Source organism: Anabas testudineus, chromosome 4 (assembly GCF_900324465.2).
Source record: "Anabas testudineus chromosome 4, fAnaTes1.2, whole genome shotgun sequence".
Classification (NCBI taxonomy): domain Eukaryota; kingdom Metazoa; phylum Chordata; class Actinopteri; order Anabantiformes; family Anabantidae; genus Anabas; species Anabas testudineus.
In genome coordinates this window covers 24,946,976-24,966,543 of record NC_046613.1, presented here as the reverse complement: position 1 = coordinate 24,966,543, position 19,568 = coordinate 24,946,976, and the positions used below count along the sequence as shown (strand labels likewise).

The window sequence follows — 19,568 nt, the reverse complement described above, 5'->3', positions numbered from 1 at the left end:
TCTGGGGTCTAATGTTGTATTTGTGAGTATTTTGATCTATAACTAACTGTTTTTAAAGCTGTTCATTCTTCTCTAACTGTGAATGAGACAGATTTTACTGAATCTCGTGTAACAGAGGTGATAATCTGGATTACTGTAGGATTACAACATGACATTCTGAGACTTGTATCAGTGATTTATGAGTTGACCTGTGGTTTACGCCAATTATCGACTTGTTTCATCTGTAATTGGGTTTGTTGAGTTTGTAAATCGTGAATGTGTCTCTGGATTAGTTGGCTAATCACTCGTCCATAATCCCCACAGGTGCTGGTTCAGTTCCCAGGTCCTCCTCACAGAGTGACTGACTGTGAATGTACAGAGTTCAATATTTATCACTTATCACTGCATGGTTTGAGGATTCAGCCACAAAATGCAGCTACCAGTTATTTTAAATAATGATTTTGTTCTTCAGAGTTCAGTAAAATGTCAGAATTAGTTAATTTCAAAAATTTGTATTTAAAAAATAAGATGTACAGTGGCAAGAAAAACTTTGTGAACCTTTTGGAATTTCATGGTTTTCTGCATTAATTGGTCATAAAATGTGCTCTGATCTTCATCTAAGTCACAACAATAGAAAAACACAGTCTGCTGAAAATAATAGTACACGAACATTATATGTTTTCATGTTTTTATTGAACATAACATGTAAACATTCACAGTGCAGGGTGGAAAAAGTATGTGAACCTTTGGACTTAATAACTGGTTGACCCTTCTTTGGCAGCAATAACCTCAACCAAACGTTTCCTGTAGTTGCAGATCAGACCTGCACAACAACCTGGAGTCATTTTGGACCACTCCTCTTCACAAAACTGTTTCAGTGTAGTAATATTCTTGGGATGTCTGGTGTGAATGGCTCTCTTAAGGTCATGCCACAGCATTTCAATCAGGTTGAGGTCAGGACTCTGACTGGGCCACTCCAGAAGGTGAATTTTGTTCTGTTGAAGTTGTTCTTTTGTTGAATTTCTTGTATGCTTTGGATCATTGTCCTGTTGCGTCACCCATCCTCTGCGGAGCTTCAGTTTGCAGACAGATGGTCTTACGTTTTCCTGCAAAATGTCTTGTTAAACTCTGGAATTCATTTTTCCATCAATGACAACAATCCGTCCAGGCCCTGAGGCAGCAAAGCAGCCCCAAACCATGATGCTCCCTCCACCATGTTTAACAGTGGGGATGAGGTTTTGATGTTGGTGTACTGTGGCCTTTTTTCTCCACACATAATGTTGTGTGTTTTTTCCAAACAACTCAATTTTGGTTTCATCTGTCCACAGAATATTTTGCCAGTAGTGCTGTGGAACATCCAGGTGCTCTTTTGCAAACTTCAAATGTGCTGTAATATTTGTTTTGGACAGCAATGGCTTCCTCCGTGGTGTCCTCCCATGTACTCCATTCTTGTTTAATGTTTTCCTTATTACCTCATTCAGCATTCTGCGCTGTGCTCTTGCAGTCATCTTTACAGGACGACCACGCCTAGGGAGAGTAGCAACAGTGCTGAACTTTCTCCATTTGTAGACAGTCTGTGTTACCGTGGACACCTGAACATCAAGGCTTTTGGAGATACTTCTTTAACCCTTTCCAGCTTCATTCAAGTCAACAATTCTTGATCGTAGGTCTTCTGAGAGCTCTTTTCTGCGAGGCATGGTTCACATCGGGCAGTGCTTCTTGAAACCAGTAAACCCAAAACTGGTGTGTGTTTTTAAAGGGCAGGACAGCTTTCAGCAACACATCCAATATCATCACACTGATTGGCTCACTCCTGGCTCCAATTAGCTCTTGGAGAAGTCATTAGGCTAGGGGTTCACATACTTTTTCCACCCTGCACTGTGAATGTTTACATGTTATGTTCAATAAAAACAACTGTTTTTCTCTTGTTGTGACTTAGATGAAGATCAGAGCACATTTTATGACAAATTAATGCAGAAAACCATGAAATTCCAAAAGGTTCACAAAGTTTTTCTTGCCACTGTAAAATGATACAATCCACAAACATCAGGGAATAACTTTGATTAAATTATCGTTTGGCTGATTGATGAATCTTGTTGGAACAGTGATATGTGCTTAGTGAAGGTCAGAGTACTTTCTGAAGTAACTGTACATACAGAGGACAGTGACTGTATGTTGATCTGAACGGCTTCAAATTGAGTTAATTTGTTGTTTTAAAGCTGCTGTAAAAAAACTTTTAGCTAAATATTTTCAGCCGACTGCTGAAATACAAAAAAATGTAAATGATAATTTGAAGTAATCAAACATCACATTACAAGATGTAATTAATTAAACTCTGATTCTCTCATGCAACCTTCATAAACCACTGCTGAACATCCTGAATCAAAACACGTCACAGTTTGTTTGTACATGTATTTATTCATTAACACAGTCGTACAGTATGAACATGTTGTAAACTCATGATGAATTAAAACGGGTGTTTATCAGTGATACTCGTTAACCTGACATTCAAATAACAGTTTTGCCCTTTTTAGCGTCGTTTGTCACAGACTGTATTTTAAACCAGAGCCCTGAGTCATTGCGCTGCATTCACTTCCCCTGGGAATATTCAAATAGTTTCACAGTTAAAAACAACAAAAAACCTTAAATCTCCATCCACCACCTGCTAAAAGTCAATATTTAAATTTCCAGTGCATTAGAAGGATGTTTGGATCTTCATGTATTAACAACTGAAATGAATACATTAATATTCTAAATACTAAAGTTTTATACAGCAGGAAATTCAGATGTCGTAAAAACAAAGTCAAATCTTGAATGATTGAATGAGACAAAACAACCTAAACTGTACCTGACTTCAGAGGAAATTGCATATTTCACACGCGATGATCTGAATCATCATTTGATACTCGTAAAATATGGTTTTATCTAAAATATGATTGAATAGCTCTATTTTTCATGTTAACATAATTATGATATTGTTGTGTTTTGGGACGGTTTCACATCATCTGATCTGCTTCTGGTGATTGACAGCGTTTAAAAATCCACAGATCACGAAGATCGAGACTTCCCTCGAGTGCTGAAGGAAAACTGTAATTTACCACTTGAACTCATCAACACATCACGAATGAACCAAAACGGAACATAACTCGACACAGTGGGACCGTCGCTGTGTCGTTAGCTCGGCTGCAGGTTGAACTGAAACAATTCATCAAATAGTGATGAAGCTGTGGAACGGTTCTTAACTGAGAACACACATTCAGAGACAGTACAGAATGAAGGAAATCTGTGTTTCGAGAGACGATCGCGAGCCTTTACAGGGTCACTCACTCTAACAGCTTTTTAATTATTCTAACGTGCAGCTCATCAGTTGGTTTTTAAGTTTACGTTTCCTCTGAATCCTCCTATCAAAGATGACTATGATCGACCTTCATCTCTTATTTAGCTGCTGAGTTCACAGCTGCGGTTTCAAAAGTTCCAGTTTAACTGAACCTTAAACACAGACAGAGCGACAACCTCAGTGCGTTTTGTATTATTCCATGATACTAATAATATCCTAATAATAGGATTTATCCCAAACTCAAATTCCCCGATATCAAATTCCAAAATTTGAGCGGGTTAATCGTCGTTTTCCCCACAGGCAGTGAATGCAGCATTATTACAACCAATCCGAATAAAAGAAAATAACTAAACACCTGATTTGTTCCTCGGGTTCTGTCCACTTTGATCAGAGCTCGCTGCTGATTGATCGTCTCTGACGTGGACGAGGTGAGGAAGTGAGGAGGTGCTGTGTTCAGTGACCTAGCTGAGGATTTTGTGGAAGGGGTGAAGGGGCAGCGAGGAGGTGAAGGCTCTGATGTCAGTGATGAACGTGGCGTCCTGCAGTGACGGCGACGAGGCCGTCAGGAAGGTCAGCTCGCTGACTTCACCGTAGGCTGAGGCCGGGGGGCTGTTGGTGTTGCAGACGGCACTCTGATCAGGAGAGTCGCTCTCCTCCACCCCGAAACCCACCACCTGACGGAGCGGAGGACACAAACGTTAATGATCCGTGTCCATCTTTGTAAATTCAATTCAATTCAATGTGATCGATTATTGGCTGTTTAAAAGTAAACGTACGTGTATGCTGAGCTTCCTGCTGTTTCTGTGCTCCAGGAACCAGGAGACCAGCTCCTCCCGAGTGAACAGCTTCAGAGCCTCGATCTGCAACAGAGACCGGAATCAGACAGCAAAACCACAGACCTGCAGCTGCAGGACCCACGTACGGCCTGTGTGAGTCTGGATATTACACATCACTAAGTCTGAATTAGGATTCTGATAGTTTCACAGTATATGAATATAAATGCTGCTGGTTTATTCTAATATCTGGAGAAGTATTAAAGTATCAGAGTGAAAAACGAAGTTAAAGTCGATGCAGCACAAACCAGAGAGAACAGGTCCAGATTTGACAAGCAGCTCGTTTTTAAGATGCGTTTACTGTGAAGCACCTCTTTTCAAACATTTATCACGAGTTCAAAACAATAATGTTTTCTCCAGATTCTGATTCAGCACAGAAATGTACACAAATTCAATGAAAGATATTTAAGTCGTGAGACTTTCCATTTACTTTTAGTAGTTTAGTTTAAGTATTACTGATTAAATTGAATTTATAAAGTTATGTAGTTCAGATGGTTTTGAGTAGAAGTATCAAAGGGCTAAATGTGACTAGATGATAAAAATGCATTCCAACAACATTTAACAATTATTTTTTAGAAAATCTCACAAACATCGATGCATGATTTTCTTTCATAGCCTTGGAGGACGTAATTTAAAATAACATTTTAGATATATAGATTTAGATCGGCTCATAGCTCAGAAATAGTTTGGATTTTTCATATCATCTGTGGCTAAATGGTCAAATTTGAGCTGGTTGAGTGTGAACTTTTATTTTGGTTGAGTTGACTGTGGTCGCATGTTCTTCTGGTGCAGCTTTACTCTTACGTTCTTCATCCTCAATCTGTTGTTTTTATCTATTGTAGTCTACTGTAGTGAACGAGCTCCTCCCAGCTGTCTACTAAACTGGACCCAGTATGCTGGAATTTTGGACCCATACATTATTTTAGGTTTACAAAGTTAAAGTTGTGTTTTAACCTGTTAATTATTTGTTGTGTTGAGCTATTTAAACCTCAAACTGCTGTAGTTCATGTTTCCTGTAAATCTAATTAGTAATGAGGGTTAAGTGTTGTTGTAAAGTTATATCCAGTAATTAGAGCAGTCACTGTTCACCACACACGGTACCATTACTAGACTAATAATAGTTTATTTACATACAGCTGTGGCACCACACTACCCAGTTACACGCCCCCCCCCCCCCCATTTATGTGGTTGTGGTGGAACATTAAACACTGTGTCTCTCACCTCCTTGTTCAGGCGGTCAAAGACGTACTGCTGTGTGACGACCTCAAACCAGTTGCGGTCCACCTCCTCTCCCAGGTGAGCGTCCTCACACTCCTTGAGCTTGATGAGAGCCGTCACCTGGGTCATGAAGGCCTCCTCGCTCAGTGCTGACAAACGTTCACCGAAACTGACCAGGAACTCCTCGATCTTCTCCTCGACAAACTCGGTGCTGCGAGGACAAACGGGATGAGGATAAGAAACGTCTCAACAGAAACGGGATTCAAACAAGAGCCCAAAAGGTCATCTCACCTGAACTTGGTGGCCTGTGTTTCCACGGTGACAGAGAAACCCAGCACTCCTGAGGTGTTTCTGCAGGTTGGGTACACCTGATACCTGGAGGTCAGAGGTGATGGTTTAAAGGAACTTGTTGAGCTCAGTCTGATTCAGCTCCAGTTTATGAAGACTACGTTTTTCTGTTCTGCTTAAAAACACTTTACTATCAAATAAAAAATTTCAAACTTTGTTGAGTTGCTGTAAAAAACCATTTACTAAGTTCTTTGTTGGATGTTTTAACTCAAACCAGAGACGCTTCAGTCAGACACCTTACAGGCAGGTTCACCAGGTGTGTCGAACACAATATTCAGTTGTTCGTATGAACTCTGAAACTGTTTTCTTTGCTATAATAACTGTTCATTATTGTTCATCAGTCCTGGTTTTGTTTAAAATTACACAAAGTTTATCTGAAGAGAACAGGAGACTTGGACTTTATGAGGCTTTGAGATTTAACATGTTAACCAGGTGTAACATAAATAAAGAGAGCGCTCACCCCAGTGTCTCCTTAGTCCTGAGGAAGTCGAAGCAGGGCTCCTCCATGTGCATCTACAGCCACAGCAACAGAACACAGAGCTCAGTTTAGTCAACATGTTTCAGTGAAAGTGAAGAAAAAGACCTTAGTGTTTCTTCTTTTTTACACAAACAGTTGGCAGTGAGTGGGATCAGCGTATATTTTGCCACTAATAGTGCTGGTTAGAAAGTAGTAAACATGTCAACACTCACCACCATCAGCTCCATCAGAGCGTGCTCTCGGAGGTTCTTCAGCCCCGACTGCAACACACAGATTCAACATTTACACAACAGCACAGATAAGATCAGACTGCAACTAATGACGTTACTGATAAACCTGTGAGGTGACTCCTACCTGGTAGTAGACGGTCACCTCTGAGTTGGCGTCTCCCTTGTTCAGAGATTTGACTTTGCACAGATGATGTTTCTGAGGCAGCTCCACCACCCGAAACAACACGGGGACCTCTGCAGAAAGAGGCTGGAACTGCAGCTTACTGCAGAAAGAAGGACACGACCAAAGTCACATATTGTGTTATTGTCGAACCTGGAACCAGTCTGGCTGTGTCTCCTAATGTCTTTAAGTTTTAATTGAAATAGAAATAAAAGTTAAAGAAGCTCAGTACTCACTCAATGAAGTACTGCAGAAACTCCTTGGACTCCTGTTGGAGGAAACTTTGTGCATCAGATTCACTGGAAAAATGTAAATGTTCCACTGTTTGTGTTGGAGAGGATTTAAGAGGCGTTTTTTAATTTCGAATCGGTTTGTAAATTAGAGTGAAGAAGTGTTTTCTCCGTCTCAGTGTTTCTCACCGTGCTGGTGAAGTTTCCCTGAACCAGCCCCTCAGCGTACAACTCCGCCTTCAGCCCCGTGACAAAGGTCATGAGGTCGTCAACGGTCAGGCCCTTCGTGATGGCCTGATACTTCTGAATGACCGACCAGCGGCAGTGCTCCAGGATCAACAGGCGAACGTCCCTGAAGAATGAGAGCGCGAGTGAGAAGATTTTAAAACACAGTTCAACATTTTAGGGAAACACTGATTTCATGTCTGTGGTGGAAAAAGTTCTCAGAGCTACTTAAATGTCAATTTACAGAAAACGTAGTGAAAGGAATTGTAGCATCGGAATATATTCAGTGCCAAAAGTAAAAATACTGATTATGCAAATAAATGGTTCCTGTCAATGTCTAATTGACTTACAGGATATGATGTTAAATACTTAATAAAAATAAATAAAGTGGAATTATTGTCATTGGAAAAAAAAAAGAAATTAAAACTGTGTTTGCAGTGTGTGTGTGTGTGTGTGTGTGTGTGTGTGTGTGTGTGAGAGACATACTTTCCCAGTCTATCAGGTTTGATGAGGATGTTGAAGTAGGTTTTCTTCAGCTGCTCTAAGAACATGGTGAAGACGCCCGGCTCAGCGCTGAAGTCGGCCAGATGATCCACAATCAGCTTCAACAGCAGCTGGAAAGAAGCAAAAACACTTTGAGGTTGTACAGATGAGCTGGTACATGTGTCACTCTACTTCCACCCTGTGACTCTGAGCTGTGTGTGCGAACAATAACTCAAACCATTAGACAGTTTCTGCTTGAAACGGAGACCTCCATGTTTCTGTGAGTGGTCTTCTTGTCACAGCTGCAGTTTCCCAGTTTATTTTTTCCAGATTTTCACCCACGTTTTTGGCCAATTTCAGCTTCTAAATATTTGTTATTAGAAATAAAAAGATCTGGTTGCAGGGGCACAGAAAAGCCAGATATCACTTCAAGCTTTCTCACCTTGGAACACGTCAAATCCAGCTTTAAGAAAGACAAAATAAAACATCTGTGGAGAGACCTGAAGATGGCAGTTCACAGATGCTCCCACCCAATCTAACAGAGCTGGGAAGAATCTGGGAAGTAAAATGGGATAAACTGCACAAATCCAGCTGTGGGACGCCCGTTTGTGTGTGTGTGGCTCCTCACCGGCAGCTTGTGGTTGAAGCCTTTAAGGCGAATCACCAGTCCGTGTTCTCCGGCCACCAGTTTGTACTCCAGCTGAGCCACGTCGGCCTCGTAGGCCGGTTCTGCCAGGTTGTGAGCCAAGATGTTCACAAACAGGTCGAACAGAACCAGACTGAAACAGCACAAAACACTTCTGTTCATTTATTTATATCTAGATCTACCTTTGCACAGATTGCTAAAATCGATTTTTCTGTACTATGTTGTCGTTTAATCTAATATGTATCTAACATATTTCTGTGATCTCTTACTTCTCTGGACTCCTCTGAATAATCGGGGAGATCAGGTTGAAACGAATGTAGGCTGAAAAAGACAAAACATGATTAATAAATAATATTTAATTGACTTTAAAATGTCACATTTTCAAGTGGCTACTATGAGAATCACCTGATATGTGTTTTATGCCTATAAATATTAGGTCTAGATATGTTGTATGATAAAACTCACTTGCGCTCCAGAAAACTGACGATCGTTATTTTCACTCTATTCACAGCCGAAACTATTTATATCATAAAAATGAACTGATTTTGAACTTCGAGTTGTTTATCCTCCTGTCAACACATGCAAAATAAGAGGATCCACCTTTGGGGATCTTGAACTTGTTGTCCTTCTTGTACCACAGACAGCCTCGCTCATTGTTTATTATCCTGACAGGGAACTCTGTGTCCGGACAGTCGGATGTTTTCAGGGTGAAATCCGTCGCTGCACCACGAAGAAGAAGAAGAAGAAAAAGAAGAAGAAGAAAAGCAAAGTTCAAATCTGTTCATCAAACTGTTTCATCTAACACACAGCTTCCTCACCATCTGTTTGACCTGCCCCCCCAACAAAGTAGTTTCCAAACAGTAAACTCATCGATACTGACCGATGAATTTGTTCTCAGCAGGAAGGTGGAGGTCAAGGTGAAGTTTAAAGTCTCCTGCCCAGCGCTGCGCCCACTCCTCTGGGATATCTGAGGACACAAAACAAACACACTCAACTTAAAAAAAGTTTGTTTGTTGTCTGCTTTTAAACTTTTTTTTTTATAATTTATTGGATTTATATGTTTGCACATGCACCGTGCCCCTTCAGGATCCAGTGTAATGCATCAGCTCTACAGTAAACAACATCTGACATGTAGGGTGCAGTTCTTTTAGAAGAATCTTTCCCTGAGTGAATTAGTGGACCTGGTTTCCTGGATGTTGAGCGACACCTTCTGATCTCTATGTTAACTAACAACTGTCATTCCTGAGTTTTCCAGCTCCCGTCTTTTAACAGTACACACAGACAGTGTGTGAAGATTCAGGTCTATGGTCAGTGTCTGGGCCGTGTGACTCAAACATTTGCACATTTGTCACATACAGCTTCCTCCAGGTAGAGTAAGTTCAGGGTTCTGGTGCATGTCTGAAAATGTCAGGATAGAACCACGTTAGGTCTGTGCCATACCGTCCACACTGTAGCAGGTACCGAACCATTTCTCTCTGAGCGGACAGTGACCTTCATTTTCTGGTGACAGGAGCAGCAGGTTTGCTCGTTCAGGAGTCAGCAGGGACAGAGCTGCACTGATCACCTGAACACACAAACACACGATATGTTTAGGGTGCAGTCTCTCCTGATGACTAAAATACAATGAGGAGCAAACTGAGGTTTTAGACATTTGTAGACACGTGTAGAGTCATTTTTTATCTAAAATCATTACTGATTCTTTTGTAGGAAGAGAAAAGATTGATTTTGAGACTGTGTGGTCTCAGACCGATTCTGTGGTCCTGGTTACCTGTGGCTCGTACTCGAACATGAGCTGGTCTCCGGTCAGGAAGTCCTCTTTGGGAAACAGCTGCATGTTCTCACAGATGTTCTCCACAAACTCGATGGGATCTGTCTGTCGGGACCAACAAAGACGCAAAAACAAGAACGTGATACAGTTCAGGACTGGAGCAAGGACACAGCCAGGGTTACAGGTTCAATTCCCTCACACTCTGATTGTAAGTAATGTTTTTATGATCGGTGGCTTTATTGTAGACCAAAGATATAAATACATTAGATCTTATTCTTGAAAAACTGCTGATAAAAATCAGTTCACAGCAGAATTATGTTACTAACAAACATTACATGACGCCAATATTCTGTTTAATATAAACATCCCAACATACACTGTTGGTAGCAGTTTGTAACAGAATGAACTTTTTTTGTGTTGTATATGCTGAGAGCTACTACTCTAATTATTGTTGTAGCTTTAAAAATCAATTATTTCTCTTCCAAGCTGATTAACTGCAGCATTTTTACACTGCTGCCTCTCATTGTTGATCCCCTGCTGTCCGTGTGTCTGTGCTGCACTACCTGCTCCTGATAGTGGAACTCATTGGCTTCTATCTTCTGAATTTCCTCATAGATCCTGAAAAAGAAAATTATATCATGGTTATTAAAAAGATAAGAAATGTTCTTTGTGCAGTTTCTTTACTAGACACCTGTTAACTGTCGTGTCCAGACCGAATCAACGTGGAGAAACATGATTTGAAACACGCTGGTATCAAACAATTGTTCTTGCTAATATGGGTTTATCTGGTTTCACTGAGCCTGGATAACAGGTATCAGGAGTTATAAACTGGCTCTGTGGAGACCACAGAGAAGTGAAGTTGTGGTTTAATTTTCTAATACAAATAACTTATCACTACATTGTCTCATCTGAGTTAATTCATTGAATAATAATAAAAAAAAAGAAAAAAAATGTTAATCCTCATTATGTACAGACGTTATTTAATGATAAACACAGCCTATAATAGCAAAACTATTTGACCTATTGCACTTTAACTTTTAGCCCTTTATTGCTCTTGTTGCAGAAAAATTACTCAGATGGTCCACACAGATGTCAGCATCTTGTCTGTGCACTGTCTGGAAACCGTATAATCACACACTGACCGACAGATTGTAGAACAGCTGTCCAGGCTCACATTCATGTAGAACAACACAGTGACCTTACAAAGGAGCAGCAGAGTTTTGAAGTGATCTGATTTCATAACACAGCCTTCATTGATCAAAGTAACACCAACAACAGCACACCTATTTTCTGATTTATTCCACCCATTGAAATCTAATATCACTTTTTATCAGCAGGTGGCGTCATTTCCGACCATCAGAAATAAAACACAAACATTTTCAGCACAACTGCTTCAAAGTGATTCAGTGCTTCAATTTACATTATTCATGATCTGACTGGCCGGAGATGTGGCCCCAGAAATAACCCCCAGCCAATCAGGTCATGACCTGAGCATCTGGACTAATGTTTCACATAATTCCAGACATTTAAAAACTGAGTGAGCCTCAATCTAAAATGTGTGTAGTCTGACCTCTGCTGAGGGCCCAGAGTCTGGAGCATCTTCAGGTACTGGAACACAAAGTGAACCACCTGCACAGAGGAACATAAGGCTGTGTGTGAGTTGGGTAGTTATATACAACTTTTCCTGGACAGTTATCATCAGTGGCATCATTGCAGCTCACAGTTCATGGAGGTACCACTAACGGCCACCAGATGCTCTCATAAAACAATTTATCTAAAAAAAAAAGAAAAAAAAAAAAGAATCCGAAATAAAAAACTCCACCAACATCCAGTGATGTGCTGATAATCTTCTTTCCACCTGCACAGGTGGACAAATTAATGGTGGTCTATTAATTCACTCAAATCAATAAAACTGTGAAAACAGTTCCACAACAGATAAAGACGTAGTAAATATGCATTAAATATTAGTGAATGAACAAAAACCTAAAGACGCAGACAGAAGTACTAGAACTGTGTTTAAAAAGGAAAAGCTTATTAGTCGTGAGGATTGGCAGAAAAATGTAGAAAAGTATTATTAGCAACAAGAACTTTATCTAATGGTAAATTAACAGTGTATTTATATGTATCTTTAGGTTTGTGCACGAGTCCAAGGTAATAACTTATATCTAACCATTTCAAAAGCAGAAAAATATCACGTGAGTAGCTGAACGCAACAGACCAAATTAAAAATATTAAATAATTTAATAGTAGATTAAAGATTAAACGCATGAATGATTGATTCATTGATTGTGAGTGATAGAACTTTGTGTGTGTGAGTGAGTGTGTGTTGACCTGGTAAAAGTTCTGATAGCCCTGGTCGGTGAGGGTGATGGACACAGAGAAGATGGAATAGGTGGTGTTCTGGTCGAAACCCGTCTCACTGTTTCCTCCAAACAAAGCCAGAGCCCAGCACCTGAAAACACACACACAGTGTATGACGGGTTCTTCTTTGTTGCCAGTCTGTGACTCGTTAAGGATATTTTCTTGTTCTCACTTCTTCCTGAGCAGAGACAGGATGCTGCCGGTTCCTTCGTGTCCGATGAGCCAGGAGATGTAGTGAAGAGGTTTCACTCTGACAGAAAATACAGACGCACATACTTTAATAAGTCAAAGAAATAAAAAAACTGTCTAACACATCTATTTGATGGCCACTCATTTCATGTTAACGTCAGCATGTCCAGATTACTCATAATTATACTGTATAAATAATGTGACCAGGACAAATGTCTGAGTTCAGACTGACTTAATGCATCTTGTTTGAAAGTCACAGAGCTCAGTTAAAACCTGTAGATCTGTGTGTGCTACGAAGAGACACTAAACACTCCACTAATGGATTTATTATCAATAAAAAATAACACTAATGTAAAAAACTGACAGCCCAAAGTCTTACCTAATGTCACTGCATACAGCAGGACAGGAAATGTCATTGTAAATTCAATTTTACTTTTAAATCTTTCTGAATAAGGTTTTATTAAATTCAGTATTTTAAGACTTGCACCACTGGCCAGGTAAACTGATTCACCTGTAGTGTTTTCCCTGAGGGGGTACGGCCCAGCTTATGGTCAGAGCATGAACCTTCCTGACAGGGACCACTGCAACACAAACCCATAGATTCAATATATATGTATGATTACCAGATATGAAGCGTTAAAAAATGCAAACTGACAACAAATTAAGAATTAAAACATGCAATAGCGCCATCTTAGAATGACTTACTACACAGGTAATTACTACCTGTGACAAATAAGATCAATAATATCTGACCTCTGTACAGTTTGTTGAAGGCCGGTGTGTCAAACGGCTGCTGGAGATGAGAGAAGTCGGGTCGAGGTTCGCCGCTGAAACAAAACACACCGTCCTTGTTTTGTGATTTGCTCTGATGATTGTTATTTATCTTTTCATTTTTATTTTGTAGTCTACAGCACCAATTCTATAATACATACGGTACAGTGTACACCACACTGTATAAGGATGTTGTACAGTTTTATTCATGTGCTGCAGTGTTTATCCAAACAGAAACTGATACAACAGCTGCATTGTGGTGTGAACACACCACAGACCACACTGTGATTTCATGTGTTACTGAGTAAACATGCGGCTTTGTCCAGACAACACCACAATCACACTAACAGAGCAAACGTCTGTTGGCTGAGTTAAGTCGACTTACTTGTTGGGAACTTTGATGAAGATCTCTCTCACCCACTGCTCCAGAGTGTCCAGTGTCTCTGCACAGAAAACACTGTCAGCTCTGTCCCATAGTTAAAATAACGTTATCTTGTACAACTCTGAACCTCAGCACAACATCTGAGGTGTTAATACTGGTTTCTGCGTGTACCTTTGGACTGAACAGCGAGCGTCATGTAATGAGCAGAGTAATATCTCCTCCAGAAGTCTCTGAGCCGCTGGTAAGTGTTGATCTGTTTCTCTTTGGGCTCGTGTTTTAAAGTCTGAGCGTTGCCTGACGGAGACAATTAAAACATGTTGGATACAACCGATGAACATTTACACAATCAATAAAAGAAATTAAAGTAAGAGATATTTCATCAGTAAAGTGGAAATTAAAAGACAACAAGACTGGAGCAGTGCCTCGTGCATTTGGCCGGATGACTGTGCAAATGATATAATGTCATAAACAAGGACCAGTGGGAAAACCACCCATCATAGGTTAACATCCAATGTGAAATGATCTCTCCCATGTCACAGAAACATGTGGTACTCCACAACACAGGACCTTCTTCCCTTATTTACCTTTTTTGCTCCTTGTTTGACACATCTGACCAATAAGTGGAAGTTATCAAGTGATTCTGACCAGAGCAAGCATACTAAGGTCTGAAAGCACCTTAAAAACCTCAAAGCTCAGAACATTTCAAGTGCTCTGTGTGTTGTTCTTACCCCAACAGAACTTGCTCATAGGATGTCCAGGTTTAGCCAGGCTCCCAAACAACATCTCTTTACGATGGGAGTCAGACGGCCTCGCTAGCTGGAACTCTGAACAGCAGGAAAAAAGACAGACAGAAGCTCAAAAGGAAACTGTAGCTCAAAGGTCAGATTACAGCATCTGAAGTATACATGTGTGACAATTTCACTTAAAGCAAACTCAGAAGACAGTGGTGCTGTTTTAACAGTGTGTCAGTATAGAAACAGTGTGATGTTTTCAGTGAGGACTCACCGCTGTCCACAGCTTCCACCTCTCTGTCGATGGCGTCCTCAATCATCAGAGGACAAATAAAGAACTGAGCCCACCTGAAACACACACACACTTAGAGGTTTATTAGACAATCATGCAACGAAACTTCTTTCACGAAGGTGGAAGTTGTGTTCGGAGGATGTAGGTTTTACAGAAGATGAACTGACAGTGACCTGTCAACAAATAATCAAACTATTAAATTAAACTATTAATAAATAATAATGACTAATATTTGTTTGTCCTGCACAAAAATCCCAAAATATATATATTTTTTTGGACTGAGAAAATGTGACATGACTGAATCATTAGTATACTGTAAAAACCAGAAGCCAGAAGTGAAAGATGACCCAACTTTACAGGGAACTTTGATAACTGACACCAACATCTTTAAAGCTTTAACTGAGACTATGTAATGGAAGAATGGGCACCACGCTTCACCAGAACAGCTTCAGTGTGCCTTCACATTGAGTGTTTTGTCTGTGGAGAAATGGCGCGCCATACTGCCAAAATATATTCCTCCGTTTAGTGTTTTGATGGATAAATGTGATCACTCAGAATAACTTTATGCTGATTCTTCTCTCTAAGTGGACAAGACCCAAACCATGCCAGCATAAAAATCCCTCCACAGCATAACAGTACCATCAGAGCTGTTCACTAAAGCGCAGAGCTTTTCCTTTAGTTTGTTCTCCATATGTTTCTGACTGCAGGTCTAAAAGCAGCAATAGTTACAACAAGGTGGGTGAGACTACATCAGTTGGAGAGTGGTAATCTTTAATGGACTGGCTGACCCCCCATCTCATCACATACATTACACCGGCCTTCATGACAGGGAAAAATAAAGTCCCTTCTTACTATATCTGCCGGTGGTTCACTGAAGAGTGATGGTGGAAGTGATGCAAAATTTGTAATATCTTTTTGTCTCAGTGGTAAAACATCTGAGAATTAGGGGCAAGGAAATGACAGAGTGAGAGAGTTTGAGGTTTCACCTGTCAAGCGCCTCTCTGAAATACTTCCTCTGCACATCGAACTGGAAGATGGTTCTCTCACAGTCGGTTGAGGCGTTGTCGCTCCCGCCGTGCTTCTTCAGGAAGGCGTCAAAGCCGTTTTCCGCCGGGTACTTCTCACTGCCCATAAACACCACTGAACATCAGGGAGGAGGAAGCAAGAAGTAAACAAGATTTGGGAAGAAGAGATTAACAGCACAAATAAAACAACAGATTTCAATATAAAATGGATACAGGGGAAGTTACTGCCAGTTCCTCTTCTTGACTCAAATCATGAATTAATTATCAGTGCTATAATGGAAGAAACTAAGACAGGGGCAGCAGTGGATAAGACACTGAAACCACATACTAGCACCATGAATAATCTGCAGCTCTCCAACAACACTGTCTTCATGAGGATCAATAAAGTTGTTAAAAAAAAACTCCCATCTGATTACTTTGCTTTTTATTGACAAACAGCAGCAGCTGCCAATTTTTCATCTAAAATGACATTAACTAAGAGACGCCACAGCTACAATCAAAGAATATTGATTTGTTAAACACCACAACCTGACCACAAACAACTTTGCCTCCATTTACCTCAGATCTAAAGTAATACAGGCAATAAAGAGCCACCTCGGAGTGCTGTGTAGAGAAAAGGCTACAGGTCTGAATTTTATCTCATCTACTAAAAGCATCATGCAACTAAAATCTTCTCTGTATGATCACAGTCTAAAGAGCACATCATTCCTCACATAAATATGTTAACAAACTTATAATTTTATGCAGATTATAATGTATATAACTGTACAAACACTATCTTCTGAAATAGTTGGTGCAAGATGAAGACAGAGTCAGACAGCTGTGAACTGTATATGGACTTTTTGCTCCTTGTCAGTCTTGACTCTGTTGGACTCACTGTGTTCTAGGAAGTGTGCGAGTCCGGGCAGGTCATCGGGATCACTGAAGCTCCCCACACTGATGCACAGAGCAGCGGCTGCCTGGACACACACACACATAAAACTTTAACACTGGGACTCATCTAAGAACTTTTTTGTATTCTTGTCCTTAATTTTATGTAAGGTTTGTTTAAATAAGTGTTGGAGTCACCAAACTTTTAAAACAAAGTTGCTAGAAATTGTTTGTTTCAGATGGATGAACATCACCTGTTCATGAGGAGCTGCATGTTCCTGAGATTTAGTCACTTGTATAATCAACCCCTCACACATCGTTCTGCTTTATTTCTCGGGACGTTTCAGGCACGAAGATGTCAAACAAGACTAAAAAGAAGAATTTTTGTCTAATTTACAGAGAAATGCATCAAAACTAAGTGGGAGGGACAAAAATCAAGAGCAAATCAAGAGAAGAAACCAACAGTCTCGCTCATATTTCACTTAAATCTGGGCATACATGGCAGATTAGGACCTCAACAGTGTTCACACTGGAACAGGACATGTTCCAACATGAGAACAAACTAAAACAATGTAGAGCACTAAGGCGAGTGATGTGAACGAAGCCTCATGTGAAAAAACTACAACACTGTCCTGTTGCTATTGTTAAATGAATCACTCACCTGCTTCTCAGAACAGCCTCTCTTCTTCTTTGCTGTATTCTCCTCATCCAGCTCATCAAAGTCGCTGTCCTGCTCTTCCTCTTCGTTGTCCTCCTCGTCCTCCTCTGACCCTTCTCCAGAATCCCCGTCATCCTCGCCCTCCTCCTCCTCCTCCTCATCCTCTCTCTCCTGAATGTCCTCGCCATTTTCGCTGCCTCCTTTCCCATCCGTCCCACTGAAATCAGAGATGAGGAGCGCTCGGAGGCCGTTAATCAGCTCGATGTACCTGCAGAGAGACTCAGCTTTAATATCAGCTCTGCATCTCTGGAAACCTGAAACTCTGTTTGTTAAAGCTAAAACTATTAGTCCATTAATAAGTGGTGGAATATAAAAAATTTTATTTACTCATATGCTGTACTTTTTAAATTTGATGTACTTGCACTTTGAGTATTTCCATGCTACGCTACTTCATACTACATCCACCAGATTCCAGGTTAACATTTTAAATTTTTATTAATTATATTAGTTAAAATCTTATTTAGTAGTTCTTTTCAGATTCAGATTATGAACTCGGTTTAACTCAGTCAGTCATGTGCTACTTTTAGCTTTAAGATGCTTTGTGAACACGGTCCCTGGTGTCTGACTTGGCTCTGTGACGGACATTTAACCAAATACATTCGTCTCCACCTGTATTTCTTCGGGTCACTGGGTGATTTGATGATCTCTGTGTCTCCTTTGTCATCTGCAGTGGCTCCTCCGCCTCCATCTCCAGCAGCCACCTGGGCCTTAACATCCGCTGACGCTGGTGGTGGCTCGCCCTGATCTGGAGCAGATACCTGTCCTGGCACACAGCCACTGCTCACTGACTTGTTGGTCTGAGGCATTTTGACAGAGCAGTTGGAGTAACAGCGCTAGACGTGAAGAAATACATGCATGAATATACACTCAGTGAACTGGAATAAATCAGCCCTGCCTAGACATCCATCGCTGTGAGTTTCAAAAGGTTTCAGTGTTTGGTGGCAGGGTTAAACCTGCTAAAAGGCTAATATCCTCACTTGTAAGTGGCTTTGGATAAAAGCGTCTGCCAATGACTAAATGTAAATCTTATTTCTCACTAGTATCCCAACACTTTGTGGATCTCATTAAAGCCAGAACAAACACGAATGTTAATTACATGGTTAATGCTTTGACAAGCATTTTAAAATGTGAACCCATCCAAGGACCTGTTCCACATCCTTCTTACAGCAAGAACACGACAATGATGTGACATAAGAGGTAGGGTAAAATGGTAAATGCTAAAGTAAAGGTCATTTTCTAGTTCATTGACTATCTCCACTCGTCTTTCCACATGTATAACTATCACGATAAGAGAGCTCGAAATAAAATGTAAAGATTTTTTTAAATGCAGTTTCAGAACCTTGGCTTAATAACTGTTAGCTTAGCTGTCAGAGACGCTAGCAGGCTAACCGCTGAAGCTAACCTTACCGTTCGATATATTCACACATAAAGCAGCTGTAAATACTGTGAGATTACAGAGTTTTAAGTTATTAAAGTAGAGTCTGTTGATCAGCTGGTGACTTAGTTAACACAGGACCAGTCCGGTGTTCTTTAGTAAAGAGCTAGCTGCTCGGTACGTTAGCTTCCACCAACGTTAACCCGGTTGTTCACAATGACACAACAGCGCCTGTAAACAGCCAGTTATCTGCACCACTGTGTACTGAGGGCCGCTGTCTCTGCTCCGCAGCCGGTAGATTAACCAGGAGGTCCTAAACACACAGGAATGTTAAATTGAGTTTTTAAAAAGAAACTCACCTTTGTTTGTTAGCTTCGTGCTAATCAAGTCACGTTAGCCAAAACAAATCCTCTGATTTGCTGAGAGCACAGATAAACGCGCACTCTGATTGGTGGAACCTGTGACCATTCAACCAATTAGGTAACGGTACCGCCTCTTTTATTGTTAAACTCTTGAACTGCTGATTATTAATTTTATTATTTAATTTACTAAATTATTAAAGTATCAAATTATTAATTTTATTATTTAATTTACTAAATTATTAAAGTATTTATCTAATTATTAATTTTATTATTTAATTTACTAAATTATTAAAGTATCTATCTAATTATTAATTTTATTATTTAATTTACTAAATTATTAAAGTATTTATCTAATTATTAATTTTATTATTTAATTTACTAAATTATTAAAGTATTTATCTAATTATTAATTTTATTATTTAATTTACTAAATTATTAAAGTATCTAATTATTAATTTTATTATTTAATTTACTAAATTATTAAAGTATCTAATTATTAATTTTATTATTTAATTTACTAAATTATTAAAGTATCTAATTATTAATTTTATTATTTA

The 19,568-nt window shown here is 39.8% G+C and overlaps 1 protein-coding gene across 1 annotated transcript; it reads right to left on the bottom strand.

Annotated features, from left to right (window-relative positions):
• Window positions 1–2,377: 2,377 nt before the first annotated feature.
• nrd1b (nardilysin b (N-arginine dibasic convertase)) lies at window positions 2,378–19,080 on the bottom strand. Its single transcript, XM_026345644.2, has 31 exons — window positions 19,009–19,080; window positions 17,884–18,107; window positions 17,218–17,482; window positions 16,564–16,645; window positions 15,648–15,801; window positions 14,644–14,717; window positions 14,367–14,462; window positions 13,810–13,932; window positions 13,642–13,699; window positions 13,239–13,312; window positions 12,997–13,066; window positions 12,469–12,546; window positions 12,267–12,387; window positions 11,506–11,564; window positions 10,499–10,553; window positions 9,936–10,040; window positions 9,608–9,731; window positions 9,048–9,134; window positions 8,768–8,887; window positions 8,437–8,488; window positions 8,150–8,300; window positions 7,525–7,652; window positions 7,003–7,165; window positions 6,820–6,851; window positions 6,548–6,686; window positions 6,406–6,453; window positions 6,176–6,228; window positions 5,659–5,742; window positions 5,371–5,578; window positions 4,093–4,176; window positions 2,378–3,990 (listed from the first exon to the last, which is right to left on the bottom strand). Exons 2-31 carry the CDS (start codon window positions 18,078–18,080, stop codon window positions 3,778–3,780), a joined length of 3,297 nt encoding a protein of 1,098 aa, XP_026201429.1. The 5' UTR covers window positions 18,081–18,107; window positions 19,009–19,080; the 3' UTR covers window positions 2,378–3,777.
• Window positions 19,081–19,568: the final 488 nt, after the last annotated feature.